The sequence below is a fragment of the Microtus pennsylvanicus genome, chromosome 12 (assembly GCF_037038515.1).
Source record: "Microtus pennsylvanicus isolate mMicPen1 chromosome 12, mMicPen1.hap1, whole genome shotgun sequence".
NCBI classification, from domain to species: Eukaryota; Metazoa; Chordata; class Mammalia; order Rodentia; family Cricetidae; genus Microtus; species Microtus pennsylvanicus.
Window position 1 is genome coordinate 66,953,603 of NC_134590.1, and position 15,228 is coordinate 66,968,830.

Below are 15,228 nucleotides of genomic sequence, written 5' to 3' on the forward strand. Positions count from 1 at the left end.
TCTAAATGAAGGTTCTACAACCCTGTGCTATGTTCACCAGGATGCAATCTGGTACTTCTCATCATAGCGAATATGGAGCTTAACTACCAAAGCAGGGCCGGGGGTTTTCTGGGTATGGTTATGCACAGGCTAGTGACCCAAGCACTTGGTAGGGGTGAGGTAAGTGTGCAATGTGATGAGGTCACCAACCACTACACATTGTGTGTGTGTGTGTGTGTGTGCCTCAAAGACATAGAATTTTTCTGCCCTCATCTATATTAAAGGCAGTATACATATAAAATTTTATTTAAAATTTCTATATAGACATTTAATTTCACTGCAAATACAAATTGGAGGCTGGGATCCTAAGTGTCATTCCTTGTTGAGGTGTGCATGCCATTCTGTGTTGGTTCATATATGCGATGATCATGGGCCCCATGATTAATATGCAAGACTTGGTTACCATATAAAGAAAAAGTATTGGCTTGATCTATAAACCATACAGAAGATGCTATACAGAGATATTCTGGAACTCAGCATACACTTAATTTTAAAACAATGTCTTTTGAAATAGGAACTTCATTAAGAAGTTATTAATTTTTGCTGTCTTTGGATCTGGTTAATTTTGGTGTGTGACATTTTTATTGCCAATGGTTTTTAATAACAAAGGGAAAATATAGAAAAAATAAATAAAACTTCAGATACCTTCTTATGAAACGATTGGATCTTTGCGGAATAATTATGGATATTAATTTTTTCAGAGTGTCTCTGAGAATCTGCCAAACAAGTCTGATGCCACGGGTCAAAGGGGGAACTATCTAGAAGATGAGCACTCAGGAGGTAAGAGCATCTCATCCCGAAAGTCACTGGAAATCGCGTTCACCCGCTGAGTGACAGAAATGTGGCCTGCAGCCAAAGCAATGTACCAACTAAACGCATAGGAAGGAAAGGACAAGAAAAGCAGGAACGGGGTGTCTTATCCTTCTACATCCGAGAGCACCACTAAATACTCATTATTAATTCCACGCCGAGATATTCTAAGATCTGAGGAAAGTTAAAACTAAGAAATGGGAGGGGAAAGGGGAGGAAAGGAAAGGCCAATGGGGCAGGCGTGGAGGCAGACCACAGGCTCGCCTGCCCAGTGAAGGCTGGGGAATTAGAACCCTTCTCGTCACAAAGACGGAGACCTCAAACAGAACCAAGCTCTCTCACTCCTGTCCCTGCCATTGAGAGTCCCCCAGAGACCTAAGGTGCCAGGTCACAGAGTTATCTCACAGTTTTAATCATAAATAAATTTAAATGTGTGTGGTCGGCCACGTAGGTACACAGTTCAGTGTTGTGGAAACTGCTTTTCTCCTCATTTCAGAGGCTCGAGAGAAGAAAACATAGGATCAGTCATAAAGAAATCAGAAAAAGACATAGGCCTTTAATATCTTACCAGAGTTTAAAATTCCTTTGGCAATTTTAATGTGAGTTTTCTGATCAGGGCAGCCTGAGGCCGGAGTCCAGACAGAGCAGTGAAGACTTTGGAAGCAGGCCACTGGTTCCAAGGTGGCCGATCTGCTGACCATCAGATGTGGGACTGTATTGTCCATCAGTCGGGGTCCTTCCCCGACACCCGGTCTGTCTGACTACTTCACTGTGTATACCCGCGTATCAGTTAATCTGGCGCCTTCCTGAGTGCTGCGCAGCCCGAGGACACAAGTCCCCACGCCAGTGGGAAACACATGCAAGGCTTTTAAAATCAGACTTCTTCCTGAGAGTGTCTAGCCTTGCCGACTCTGCCCTGTTGTCTGGGATCTCTGACACTTGTCTTTAGGCAAGCGTGTGTCTTGCTGCTCCTGGTCCTGCCTCACCCTTTGCTGTTCTCTGGGCAGATCATCTGTTTCTCTGAAACCCAGACTCAAGCATCAGCTCCACAGCGGTTGTCTGTAAAGCCTGTTTCAGCCTTGAGTGTTCAGTGCCTGAAGCTTGTGTAAATTCATGGAATAAACTAGGCATAGGGACGTGCCTTTAATCCCAGCAGAGGTGGGTGGGTCTCTGTGAGTTCAAGACCAGCCTGGTCTACATCATGAGTTTCAGGACAGCCAGGGCTATATAGAGAGACACTGTCTCAAAAGTTAAAAAGGAAAGAATTCATGGGATAGAAACTAAAACAAGGGGCTGGAGAGATGGTTCAATGGTTAAGAGCACTAGTTGCTTTTGCAGAGGACCAAGGTTCAATTCCCAGCACCCACATGGTGTCTCAAAACCACCTGTAACTCCTGTTCCAGGGGATCCGATGCCCTCTCTGATCTTCACAGGCACCAGGCACACATGTGCAAACAGATGTACATGTAGACTGTTGTGTTGCGGGAGGTCCTCCCACTCCTCCAGCCTATCGCCGCTGAGATACCAGCCCCTTGGGGCGTGGTCTCTCTCCCTTTAAAAAAGCGGCCACTTCCCTCTCCTCTCTCTCTTCACTTCCTGCTCCGCTGGCGACTAGACTCCTGGTCGCGTAGAGGGCTGTTGCCTGGGACAGTGATCTGTAAGTTTTTCCCCCTTTAAATAAATATCACCCTATTAATCATAATCCCAAATTGGTGTGGCATTGTTTGTGACTTACGCCTTCATTTTGGCACCCAACGTTTGGTTTTAGAACCTCTCCCGGCTCGCAGCCGCGAGTTCGGCTTGGCGGCCGGAAGTTCGGCTTGGTGGCCGCAAGTTCGGCTTGGCGGCCACAAGTTCGGCTTGGCGGGAGCCCTTGCTTCCTCAGCCGCTGCCTGTGCCTTGCAGCGGCGGCCTTGGCCTCCCGTGGTTTGCTCTTTTCTGAGTTGTTTTAAAATCTCCCTTGCAAGCACAGCTCTTAAAGTGGCGCGAACCAGAGCACGCGGTTGCTGGAAGCTGCTTATGCCTCCACGTGACAGAGTCACCCTGAGGGGTTGCAGCATAGGGCCCGAAGGGCAAATAGGAAGACTAAGGCCATATATAGCCAACATTGCCATAAATTTATGGGGCCATGACCTGCTACAGCAATGGAATACCCAGATTAACATTCCTGTATTTCCAGGAATTCATAATTCGGGGAAGGATATGATGAGGTATTATGGAAAAAGGTCACCAGCCATTCAGGCTGTACAAGAACATACAGCAAATACCAAACCTTTAGAGGTACCAACAGCCCTACCTTTAAAATGGCTAACTGAGAAGCCAATATGGATCAAACAGTGGCCTCTAGCTGAAGATAAACTACAGGCATTGGAACAGCTGGTGCAAGAGCAACTAGATGCTCACCATATTGAAGAATCAACCAGCCCTTGGAATTCTCCTGTGTTTGTTGTAAAAAAGAAATCTGGTAAATGGAGAATGGTGACAGATCTAAGAGCTGTCAACAAAGTAATTCAACCTATGGGCCCACTACAGTCTGGAATTCCTTTGCCTTCTCTGTTACCAAAAGGATGGCCTCTTATAGTTATTGATTTGAAAGATTGTTTTTTCACTATACCGTTACAAGAAAAGGATAGAGAAAAATTTGCCTTCACAGTGCCTACTTATAATAATTCTCACCCTAATAAGAGATATCAGTGGACTGTCCTCCCACAGGGTATGCTCAATAGTCCTACACTGTGCCAATATTTTGTAAGTAAGCCATTGGAAATAATTCGTAAACAATTCCCCAAGTCCATCATTTATCATTACATGGATGACATCTTGTTATCTGATTCAAATAAAGATACTTTAGAAAGGATGTTTGAAGAAGTAAAGAAAGTCTTGCCTAGGTGGGGATTACAAATTGCCCCTGAAAAGATTCAAAGAGGAAACTCTATTAATTACCTAGGTTACAGAATAGGGTTAGAGAAAATTAAAACGCAAAAGGCACAAATTAGGAGAGACCGCTTAAAGACTCTTAATGACTTCCAAAGATTGTTAGGAGACATTTCCAGTCTACGACCAGCTGTTGGGATAACACCTGATCTAGTAGTTCATTTAAACAAAACCTTAGATGGTGATAAAGATTTGAATAGTCCAAGAGAACTGACAGCTGAAGCAGAAAAGGAACTGACAATGATTGAGGAAAAATTACAGGAGGCACATGTGGATAGGGTGAACCCAAATCTTAGCTGCATCCTAGTCATATTGCCTTCCAGAATTTCTCCTACAGGGATTCTAATGCAGAGGGAAGATATTATTTTAGAGTGGATATTTATACCTAATAAACCAAGTAAAAAATTAAAAACTTATGTGGAAAAAGTCTCTGAATTAATTATAAAAGGTAAGCTGAGACTTCGTCAACTAGCAGGTATAGACCCAGCAGAAATTATAGTGCCTTTTACTACTGAAGAAATAAAAAAGTTATGGGAAGACAATGAACCATGGCAAAGAGCTTGTGCTAATTTTTTGGGAGAAATTAATAGCAACTATCCCAAAAGTGGTAGACTTAACCTCATAAAAAGAACTTCTTGGATTCTTCCTAGAATTGTACGTGATGCTCCAATAACTGGAGCCCGTACTTTCTATACTGATGCAAATAAATCAGGGAAAGCAGGTTACAAGTCAGATGAATTGAGTAAGGTGGAACAAAGCCCTTATAATTCTGTCCAGAAGGCAGAATTATATGCCATTCTTATGGTGCTAAGGGATTTTAAAGAACCTCTTAATATAGTTACAGATTCACAATATGCAGAAAGAGTTATCTTGCATATTGAGACAGCTGAATTTATACCAGATGACACAGAGTTGACTTCATTGTTTATCCAGGTACAAGACATAATCAGGAACAGGCTTTGTCCGATGTACATAACACACATCCGGTCCCATACAGGTCTGCCTGGTCCTCTAGCCCAAGGCAATGCTGAGATTGATCAATTATTGATTGGAAGTGTGTTGCAGGCCTCAGAATTTCATAAGAAGCATCATGTCAATAGTAAAGGCCTAAAGAAAGAATTTTCCATTACTTGGCAACAAGCTAAAGACATTATAAAGAGATGTCCTACTTGTTCTTTCTATAATCAAACACCGTTGCCTGCAGGGAGTAACCCAAAGGGCACTAAGAGAAATGAAATCTGGCAGATGGATGTGTTCCACTTTATGGAATTTGGTAAATTAAAATATGTACACCACACCATAGATATGTATTCAGGTTTTCAATGGGCTACTGCCCTGAGCTCAGAAAAGGCTGATTCAGTAATCACACATTTATTGGAAGTTATGGCCATCATGGGTATACCTGCACAAATAAAGACAGATAATGGTCCAGCATATGTATCTAAGAAAATGAAATGCTTTTTTGATTATTATAATATAAAACACATTACAGGTATACCAAACAATCCTACAGGTCAGGCAGTTATAGAAAGATCAAATCGTACTATAAAGGATATGCTGAACAAACAGAAAGGGACTGAAAATACCCCCAGAAATAGATTACATAATGCTTTATTAACCTTGAATTTTCTTAACGCTAATGAGAAAGGAACGACAGCAGCAGAAAGACATTGGATAATGGAAAAGTCTGCTGAACTAAATCAACCGATTTATTTCAAAGATGTGCTGACCTCTCAGTGGAAGCCAGGAGATGTGCTACGTTGGGGAAGGGGTTTTGCTCTTGTTTCCACAGGAGAAGAAAAATTGTGGATACCATCAAAATTAATAAAGTTTCGATTTGAAGAGGAGAAACCTCTTGGAAAGGAGAAATGACAACTCATCCACAATGATGATATTCATACAGGTGGTAAGAAAAACATATAGAATGGGGGCAGGGTTCTGTTCTTATCTCCACAGGAAAACACTCATCTTTGAGAAATTCAAGGGACCCTGGATGTTTGGATACTGACAGATGGAAAAATACCTGCCCGATAGGAAATATCAAGAAAACTGAATGGGTTGTGTAAGTAATATTAAACCATATTTCTAAATTTATAAAGCTGGTTTTGAAGTTGGACTCTGGCTCAGTCCCTCTCCAATTCCAAGCCTGTTAGTAAGAGAAAAACCCAGAGTTTCTGGAGTTTCTGTCTCATGTCAAGAGCCATGATGTGGGACAGAAAGAAATATGAGTTTAGAAAACATCTTTGCTTTTCTTCATATCTATCATACTTTTCATTGAATATATCTATCATGTCTTTCATTGAATATATATATATATATGTCTATATGATTAATGCTTAAGTTTTTCATAATGAACAATGAGTTTTTCCTGAAGTGACATTTGAAGTTTCCAGGAAGAAGATGGGGCCCCATAACAACAACTCCACCTGGTTGATATGACGTCATGATACTGATAGCGCTACAACAAGACCTGCTTTGGGTACCAGCTGCACAAGACAGTTCCAACTTGGTTAGCTGAAATGGTGCACATCTTATACAACATTTTGGCCAGACCTGCACAAAATACTCAGAGACTATTTGCAATTTTAAAAGACATTGATCTTGAAATTTAACCATCATTTTACTTTCACAGGATCCCCCAGAAAGAACGTCGCCCCTATGACAGCTGGAAGTAATTCTAGAGGACGACGTCCCCTCTCCCAGTAAAGTTTGCCCTTGGGTTTAGGGGCATCATTTAGGGGTTGATTATAATTAGTATACGATTGAGGGTTGGGGGAGGAATTTTATAAGCTCAGGGATCTTTTTGAAAAAAAAAAGAGGGATGATGGGATAATAGATTTGTAATTGTGAGTTACTGTTGTTAGACAAATATATTGATATAGATTCTTGTATATTGATACAAAGTTAAATTGTATTGACTATTGTATGCATTCATGTTTCTACCTCTGTTTAAAACATTTTTTATGTATTGACATATATTGTATTGATATATATATATTGTATATATTTACCATATTGCAGTGTACATTTCTACCTCTGATTAAGATACTTATATAATGTTTGTGTATTGATATATATTTACCTACTGCAATGTATATTTGTACATTGTTTATATTTGGAGGTCATTGTCCTCATTTGTTTCACAGTCGTTTATTGTCTTAGTCTTTAAGTTAGATAGATATTGAGAATTATATAGACTAATAGTCATCTAAGTATTGCAGCTAAGTAGAAGACTAAGTAATAGACTAATAGTCATCTAAGGGGTTGCAGCTAAGTAGAAGGCTGCTTGTTTGTCCTGGCTGCTCATCCCCGAAATAACCACACAGAAACTATATTATTTGCAATGCTGTTTGGCCAATAGCTTAAGTGTATTTCTGGATAACTCATATCTTAAGTTAACCCGTCTCAATTAATCTGTGTATCACCACGAGGCTATGGCTTACTGGGTAAAGTTCTGGCATCTGTCTCCAGTGTGGCTACATGGCTTCTCCTGACTCTGCTTTCTTTTGCCCAGCATTCAGTTTAGTTTCCCCATCTAGTTCTACTCTGCCAAGCCAGTTTCTTTATTAACCAATGATATTCACGGCAGACAGAGGGGAATCTCACATCAGCAAATGAAACATTCATATGCATAATAAATAAATAAAAATATTTTTAAAAAGAAATTAAAACAAATGTGTGTACACATGTATGTGGTGTGTGACTGAGTGTGTTATATGTGTGTGTACCACAAGCGTGAAGGTCAAAGGTTGATGTGTAACAACTTCCACTATTGTTTCCTACCTCATCTTCTTTTTCTCTTTAATACCTGTTTATCTTGTGCGTACACACACACCCACAGAGGAATGTGCCATAACTCACATTCAGAGAACAGCTTGTGGGAGTTGGTTTCCTGCTTACAGCACATGAGTGTCAGGGATCACCTGAGAGGAGGTGCCCTTACCACTAAACCATCTTGCTGCCCCAACTTCACCCGCACTTTCTCTTTTCTTTCTTTTTTGTTTGTTTGTTTTTCAAGATAGGGTTTCTCTCCAGGCTGTCCTGGAACTTGCTTTGTAGACCAGGGCTTTGAACTCACTGAGATCCACCTGCCTCTGCCTCCCGAATGCTGGGATTAAAGGCTTGTGCCACCATCACCTGGCCCCACTTTATCTCTTGAGACATCATCTTTCACTGAGCCCAGAGTTCATCACTTATCCACAGTGGCTGGCCAGCATGCTAGGGTTAGACCTGTGCAACCTTACTCAGCTTTAAGTAGCTGCCAGGAATTTGAACTCAGGTCCTCGTGCTTGCTCGACAGGCCCTTTACCTGCTGAGCTAACTCAGGAATCGAGCACTACTCAATAACTCGAGTTCCACTATTAGAGACAGATAAACTGTAAGGGGCTCATAGGGAGGACACCTGTTCACTGCACAGTCATCTGTGGGACCTGGGCTGCAGCAAAGAAAGGGAATTTGTCTTGAAATGAACAAATGCACGTGTGATATAAGGAATAGGGTATTCAAATATAAATGTGCAGAAACATCCTATTAATTTTGGAATCAATGATTGATAACACGGGTTGTCTAAAATGTATTGTGTTAAGACAAAAAATGGTGTGGTTGTGTGTTTCCCACTCTCCTGTTTTAATGTTTGCTTCTGAGGATTTTGTTCTCAAAGCCAAAGCTTTGGGTTTGTAGAATCTTTCCAACATGGCTGATGAGAAGAAGTTCTCCCCTGAACAACTGTTGTCGGGTTTGGGATAATCACAGTTTCTGCCATTTAGAAGAAGGCTTCATCAAGCCCAATATCGCAAAAGGGTGTGTGTGCAGGTGTGTCTTTGTGTATCTCTGAATGTGTATTCTTGTATATGCTTGTTCATGTGTATGCGTGTTCCTGTGTATGCATGTTCGTGTGTATGCGTGTTCGTGTGTATGCATGTTCGTGTGTATGCGTGTTCGTGTGTATGTGTGTTCATGTGTATGCATGTTCGTGTGTATGCATGTGCGTGTGTATGCATGTTCGTGTGTATGCATGTTCGGGTGTATGTGTGTTCGTGTGTATGCATGTTCGGGTGTATGTGTGTTCGTGTGTATGTGTGTGTGAGCACATGCATGTGTGCATAGAATAGTTTGCTTATAAAATATTTTCTATTAAAGGAGCCACCTGCGTATTAAGCTTGATTTAAATTTTTAATTTGGAAATTGACAATAACCATTATTCTTTTAGCGTTTTATCCTTCTCATCTATTTTTAAGTGTTGCTCTTCTAAGTGAGTAGTTTTTTAAGAGACTTGTATATGTGTTACAGCAGAATCAGACTCCGAGGCGACAACCCAGTCAGAACAAAAGAGTCTTGATGGCACTGAAAATACCCAGCTGCAAGTATGCGCAATTTTAATATAAATTCTCGTTCGTGTTTCCTTTGTGTTAATAATGTGCCATACTCCAAACTTCATAATAGCCTTTCAAAAGCAATTTTAGTTTATTTGTTTTTGTTTTTCAAGACAGGGTTTCTTTATGTAGCCCTGGCTGTCCTTGAACTCCCTCTGTAGACCAGGCTGAGCTCGAACTCACAGAGATCCGCCTGCCTCTGCCTCCCGAGTGCTGGGATTAAAGGCGTGTGCCACCACATCTAGCTCAGAAGAAATCTTTATATCATATTTGACATTTAATTTTTGAAACATTTTAACTATTTATAAAGCAGTATACTCTCAGAGTATGGTCAGTTAAAACATGTTGCTTGAGAAAGGGATTTTTCTGAATATTTTCCCTGCTTCTGTGTGTGGCATCCTCTTGGGACAGAGAGAAGTCAGTTCTGAGCCACAGACCTGTGTAGCTGAACTTCCACACACCTAACAATGACGGCCACTGTTGGAGATCATTCCCATATCTGCAATAGCTAGTGGGAAATTCAAAGAATTAATACTGTCTCTTGGTTGATAACTGTCTTCAGCATCTGTATTGAAGGAGAGAGGCTTGATGATAAGCCTATACTGCTGGGAGGCATCTCACGGTAGTTAGTGTATACGCTGTATCAATCGCCCCTTTCTGTGTTGTCAAACCAGTGTCAAATGCATGCTGTGATGCATCTGTTCTTAGAACATTTCCCTCATGTCCACAATGCCTACTGCCCCGCCCCACCCCTGCCATCTCCCTGCCACCCATATCAACCTCCATTCCCAAATATCTCTCACATCCAAGCCTATTTATGCTGTTTTGTGACCCACTGAGTTTTACAAGGGGCATCTGCATGATCATGTTTCCAGAGCTGTTGGTTCTCAGTGGTCTCAGCTGTGGGTTCACAACTAAAGACCATGATTTCCCTTCTCCCAATAGTTAGCAGTAAACGGTAGACTCCCTGAGCCCCTCCCCATTCCGTGACTGATTATTGACTGATCAGACTTGTGTGAGCCCAATGCAGGCAGCCATAGCTGTTGCAAGTTAATGATTGCATGGGTCGTGTTGAGTCTGGGATGACATTTTGTATTCGCCACCCTATCTTTCAGCCTTACATTCTTTCTGCCTCCTTTTCACAGTTCCCCAAGCCTTGAAGGGGCCGCTATGAATGCCTTGTTTAAGGCTGAGCACGCAGCAGCCACTTACTCTCAGCACCCTGGGAAAGCTTTGCATTGTAGAACTCTAAAATAACTCTGAAGCCATTTCTGATGACTCTGAGGCCTCTCAGCAGTAGTGCTCCCCCTCCCCTGGGAACCAAGGACCTAGCAACTACACATGCACGTACTGAAATGTTGGGAACTTTCCATCTCCCTATGTCCTTGTGAGTGTTCTCCAAATAGAGCTCCGTTCCTGAAATTGGGTCAAGATAGCCTACAGATGTCCACAGATGTTTTGACTCAGTCACTGGGAAGGGGTCAAAGTAACCCACAGATGTTCCCCCTTACCTCACCTGATCTGGCAACTGCTCTCCAGCCAATTATTGGTAATAGCCCTTTGAATAAGCCAATCATAATAGTTAAAGAACAACCTCCAGACTCCCCCCTTGTTTCTGTGGCTTTTTAGTTTAAAAGTAGCCTGTACCAGTTATTCAGGGTCTTTCTGGCTTCCCAAATGCTGAAAGACCCTGTCATGACAGAATTAATAAAAATCCTCATGCTTTTACATCAACTGCGGTGTGAGAATGGTCTCTTGGGGCGATTCCTCCTGGGTAACTGGACTCCAGGGCTCAACAGCATCACCTGCTGTTCTTTGTCAGGCTCCCCTGACGAAGACTGAGAGTGACTTTGTCTGTGGGTAGCACAGAGATTCAGAGTGCCGTGGAGGCTGTTAGAGCATATTAAACCTTAACACTTGAGCCCATGCGGCTGTACAACAGCATGTTACTTGGTAATTTGTTTCTGTGTGACTGGTGTTAGTGCTGTGGCTTTAGTAAGATAAAGTTTTGGGTCCGTCTATAAAGTCTCAGGCTTCCTGTTACCTGTCAGACAGTGACCTGAGGCTACAGGCATGCTCTCTTTTTGAGGCCCAGTGAGGTCAAATATTTTTATATGAGGACAAATTTGTAATGTTAAAAATGAGTAATTCATCTTTGGTAAGTTAACACCGCAGAGGATTATTAATAATTAATTTAACTCATAATTGTTTTGTCCAAACAACAGTGATTAACATAACTTTTTCAGTTCATATTGGGTAAGTAAATTATTTTTCTCTTTTTCAATTACTGCTCAGTAATTTCTGATATCTAGACATAGGTTAAGAAATTTAAATGTAAACTATATATTTATTTCTAACTATTTTTTTCATCTGTATCCTGTGGCTCCTGAAGCATAAAGTCCTCTCAAAGACATGCCCCCAAACACAAAACACATCTGCAGGTCCAGCCAGGCCAACCCACCCTCAGTATCAGAAGGAAAGCCCACAAAGCCGTCCTCCCCCTTTGCATCTGGAGAAAATGTCTGAAGAGCCCGAAATAAACAAGAAATCTGATGGAGAGGGTGCTCCTGTCCATCTGGAAGTTCCTGCAGTGAAAGCCCATGAGAAAGCGTCCATCACTCGAGACCTAACAGGGAATAATGGAGAGCCAGACAAACACAGCTGTGAGTTACAGCACACAGCTAGGGATGTGTTTGAAAACATCTGTCCTGACAAAGAACCACTTCCGGGTAGCTATAGGGGAAGAACTCAGTTCCAGGTAATTATTTGTAACCTCAGCAAATAATCTGCCAAATGTGAGGGTAAAGGTGTGTCTGGAGGGCCTGTCTGAAGCCACGTGGACTTACCTGTTCTCAAGGTCGGGCTTCAGAATGTATGATCTTATATCCATATACAAACACGCATCATCAGCCAAAAATATATTGGATTCAGATTAAATGCTGAGTTCTGAGATAAAGATTCGTAAAAATCTGGAGATGTGTTGGAAAAAATAAATGTAGACATTTTCCCTCCTAGAAAATATTAAAATATTTTTGTAAATTGGCAGCATCCTCATGCAGCTCCCAGGATTGACCTGATTGGGGCAGGGAGGGGACTGAAGAAAAGACGGGTACAGGGAAGCTGAGATCTGGCAGATTGGCTCTTTGGTGGAGAGGCCGAAGCACTGGCTGCTTAGTGTGTTTACGATACCCTTGGACAAGGAGGCAGGATTACTGCAGACAGCTGACAGAGAGTCAGGGTTACAGCACACAGGTGGGCCAAGGAGGCAGGTTTAGCTAGCTCAAAGAGCAGGCTCTGGAGGGAGCGTCTCCAGGTCGTCTGAGGAGGGCGCTATGACAACTCACTGTCAACATTCACGTTCAGGTTCCTCAGGAAGGTCTGCCATCCTGAGCCTAGCCTGGGGAAGCTTTGTCACTCCCGTGGCCTGAGGCATTGGACATGGCATGCGGTGTCTGCAGTACACTTTCACCCATGTGAAACTTAAAAATCTCTGTTTTGTTTGGGTTTTAGATCAAACAGAAAAAATAAAGCAGAATTTACAAAAAAATATTCGAGTTTCTAATGCTAAATTAAATGAAGCAGAAGTCTTTTTAAGAGATGCGTCTATTTTACTTTATTAATATTTTGCCTTTGCATACATATGTGTACCACGTGTGTGTGGTGCCCTCAGAGGACAGAAGAGGATGTTGGATTCCTCGGGACTAGAGTTACAGACTTTGGGAGCTGTCATGTGGGTGGGTGCTGAGAACCGAACCAAAGACAAGAGCAGCAAATGCTCTTAAGCCCTGTGCCATCTCTCCAGCCCTACAAAAACCTTCTTATGCACTAAAATCAGGCAGCGAAAGTAAGAGGCACATGATGAGAACAACAAAAGTTAGTTTTCTTGAGCAGTAACATTTCTCCTTGCTTACACTTGCCTCAAAGGTTGAAGAAATGAGCGAGAAGCGGCCGAGTCTGTGTCTTATGGTCACTGACTGTAGTGACGATGGGTTGATTGTCAGAAGGAAAGGCGGAAGGACCGAGAAGCTGCTTCCTACTGAAGAGAAAGATAAGCTTGCTAAGTGAGACCGTAGGAATACTTCATAGTTAATCTTCAGCCTTTCCTAAAAATTAACCCTTTTAAACTTCCACTACTACTGTTCAGGTTCTGCATGGTTCTCAGAAGTACATAAGTAATTTGATACTATTTATCCAGTTAAATTGATAAGCATTTTTTAATTAGAAAGGGATGACTACAGTGAATGATGATCCTTGCACACTGTTGTTTAGTGACGTGGCTGGATAGGGCAATTACAGCAATTGAGTATTACCTGTATCAACATTTTCTTTGATGTCATCCTTTGCAGCTAAAAATCTTCATTTCTAGAGCAGGGTTCTTCTGAGACCGGAAATATGACTTGGAAGCACATAAAAACCATGTTTTTTTATTTCTTATATATTATATACAACTTTATTACATATTATATACATATTTACTACATATTGCATACAACACAGATAGGTGGCTATATAGTCATTATATAATATGAACACAAGGGACATATGTATTAATGTGTTTGTATAAATACTTTACATATCTGTAAGTATGTACGGGTGCTTTTGCTAGAGTACTTGTCAATTTATAGTTTTATGTTCACAAAATACTGTAGTATGCAACTATTTAAGAAATGAGCTCTGGACCAGAGAGATGGCTCAGCAACTAAGAGCACTGGCTACTCTTACAGTGGACCCAGGTTCAATTCCCATCACCCACACAGCAGTTCACAACTGTCTGTAACTTCAGTTCCAGCGAACACAGCATCCTGGCATTCCCGGGCACCAGGCATGCAAGTGGTGCCCAGACAGACAAGCAGGCAAACACTTACACACTTAAAATAAACGAGTTGTTAGACTGAATGGCGAAGCCGCCGTGTTTACTGGTCTCCTGCCTTGTTGGCAGCGCCATAAGCCACTGAGTTTCCCTTCCTTGCTCATCACATGTTAGGGATCCACCCAGACTCTCATCTGAGTTTGAGTGCTGCTGAGGGATTGCACACGTATCCGTGTGTGTCAGCATGTCACTGTACCAGGTAGAAGCTACAATAAATGGTCTAAAGTGTGTTTAATATGTTCATTGGGACTAGAAGACATTAATACTTCTTTCTAGGCCTGATGGAACATGGGCCTCTATTGTCTCAATAGTTTGGAATCTGCTGTGGATGATAAGCAAGTGGGGGTGGCTCTGTTCCTCACTAACTTTAGGGGGAGCGGGAATGATCCAGGGACTGAGTTCTACTTGGTCCCCTGATTTGGCTTCCCAGCATAGCAAAGCAAGCAACCATCAAACCCAAAGACCAAAGAACAGCTTCCTTGTGCCCTGGGTGCTGCCCGTTGGCAAATTTGTCGGTGTGTATTTAAGCGAAACAAGGTACAGTCAAAACTCTGGACCCTGTTTCTGAAAGTACCTACAGATGTGCTATGATGTGGGAGTGTCATATATCAATCTGTTGATTTCATTGGTTAATTAATAAAGAAACTGCTTGGCCTGATAGGTTAGAACATAGGTGGGTGGAGTAAACAGAACAGAATGCTGGGAAGAAGGGAAGTGAGGTCAGACGCCATGCCTCTGCTCTCCAGGGTAGATGTGATGAAGCAAGCCACCAGGTCAGACATGCTGAATCTTTCCCAGTAAGACTGGTGCTACACAGATTACTAAATATGGGCTAGGCAAGCTGTGAGAGTTAGCCAGTGGGAGGCTGGAGCTGGTGGGCCAGGCAGTGTTTAAATGAATACAATTTGTGTGTTGTTATTTTGGGGTATAAGCTAGCCAGGCGGCCAGGAGCCAGGTGGCAGAAGCGGCCCGCAGCTCCTACCACAGTGCTATCACCCCTTTTTGTTGTTTTGTTTTGCTTTGCTTTGTTTTGTTTTTGAGATAGGGTTTCTCTGTGTTAGCTCTGGCTGTCTTAGAGCTCACTCTGTAGATCAGGATGGCCTCAAACTCACAAAGATCTACCTGCTTCTGCCTCCAAATGCTGGAATTAAAGGTGTGCACCACCATGCCCAGCTGTAATCCCTTTTAAAGAAAATTTATTTC

The 15,228-nt window shown here is 42.1% G+C and overlaps 1 protein-coding gene across 1 annotated transcript in view; it reads left to right on the top strand.

Moving 5' to 3' along the window:
• LOC142832391 (uncharacterized) overlaps positions 1-15,228 on the top strand; it is a 128,888-nt gene that overhangs the window by 72,898 nt on the left and 40,762 nt on the right. The window contains exons 18-20 of the mRNA XM_075942807.1: positions 741-819; positions 9,073-9,146; positions 11,623-11,884. Of these exons, the coding sequence (XP_075798922.1) occupies positions 741-819; positions 9,073-9,146; positions 11,623-11,884 (415 nt within the window). The remainder of the gene's footprint in view (positions 1-740; positions 820-9,072; positions 9,147-11,622; positions 11,885-15,228) is intronic.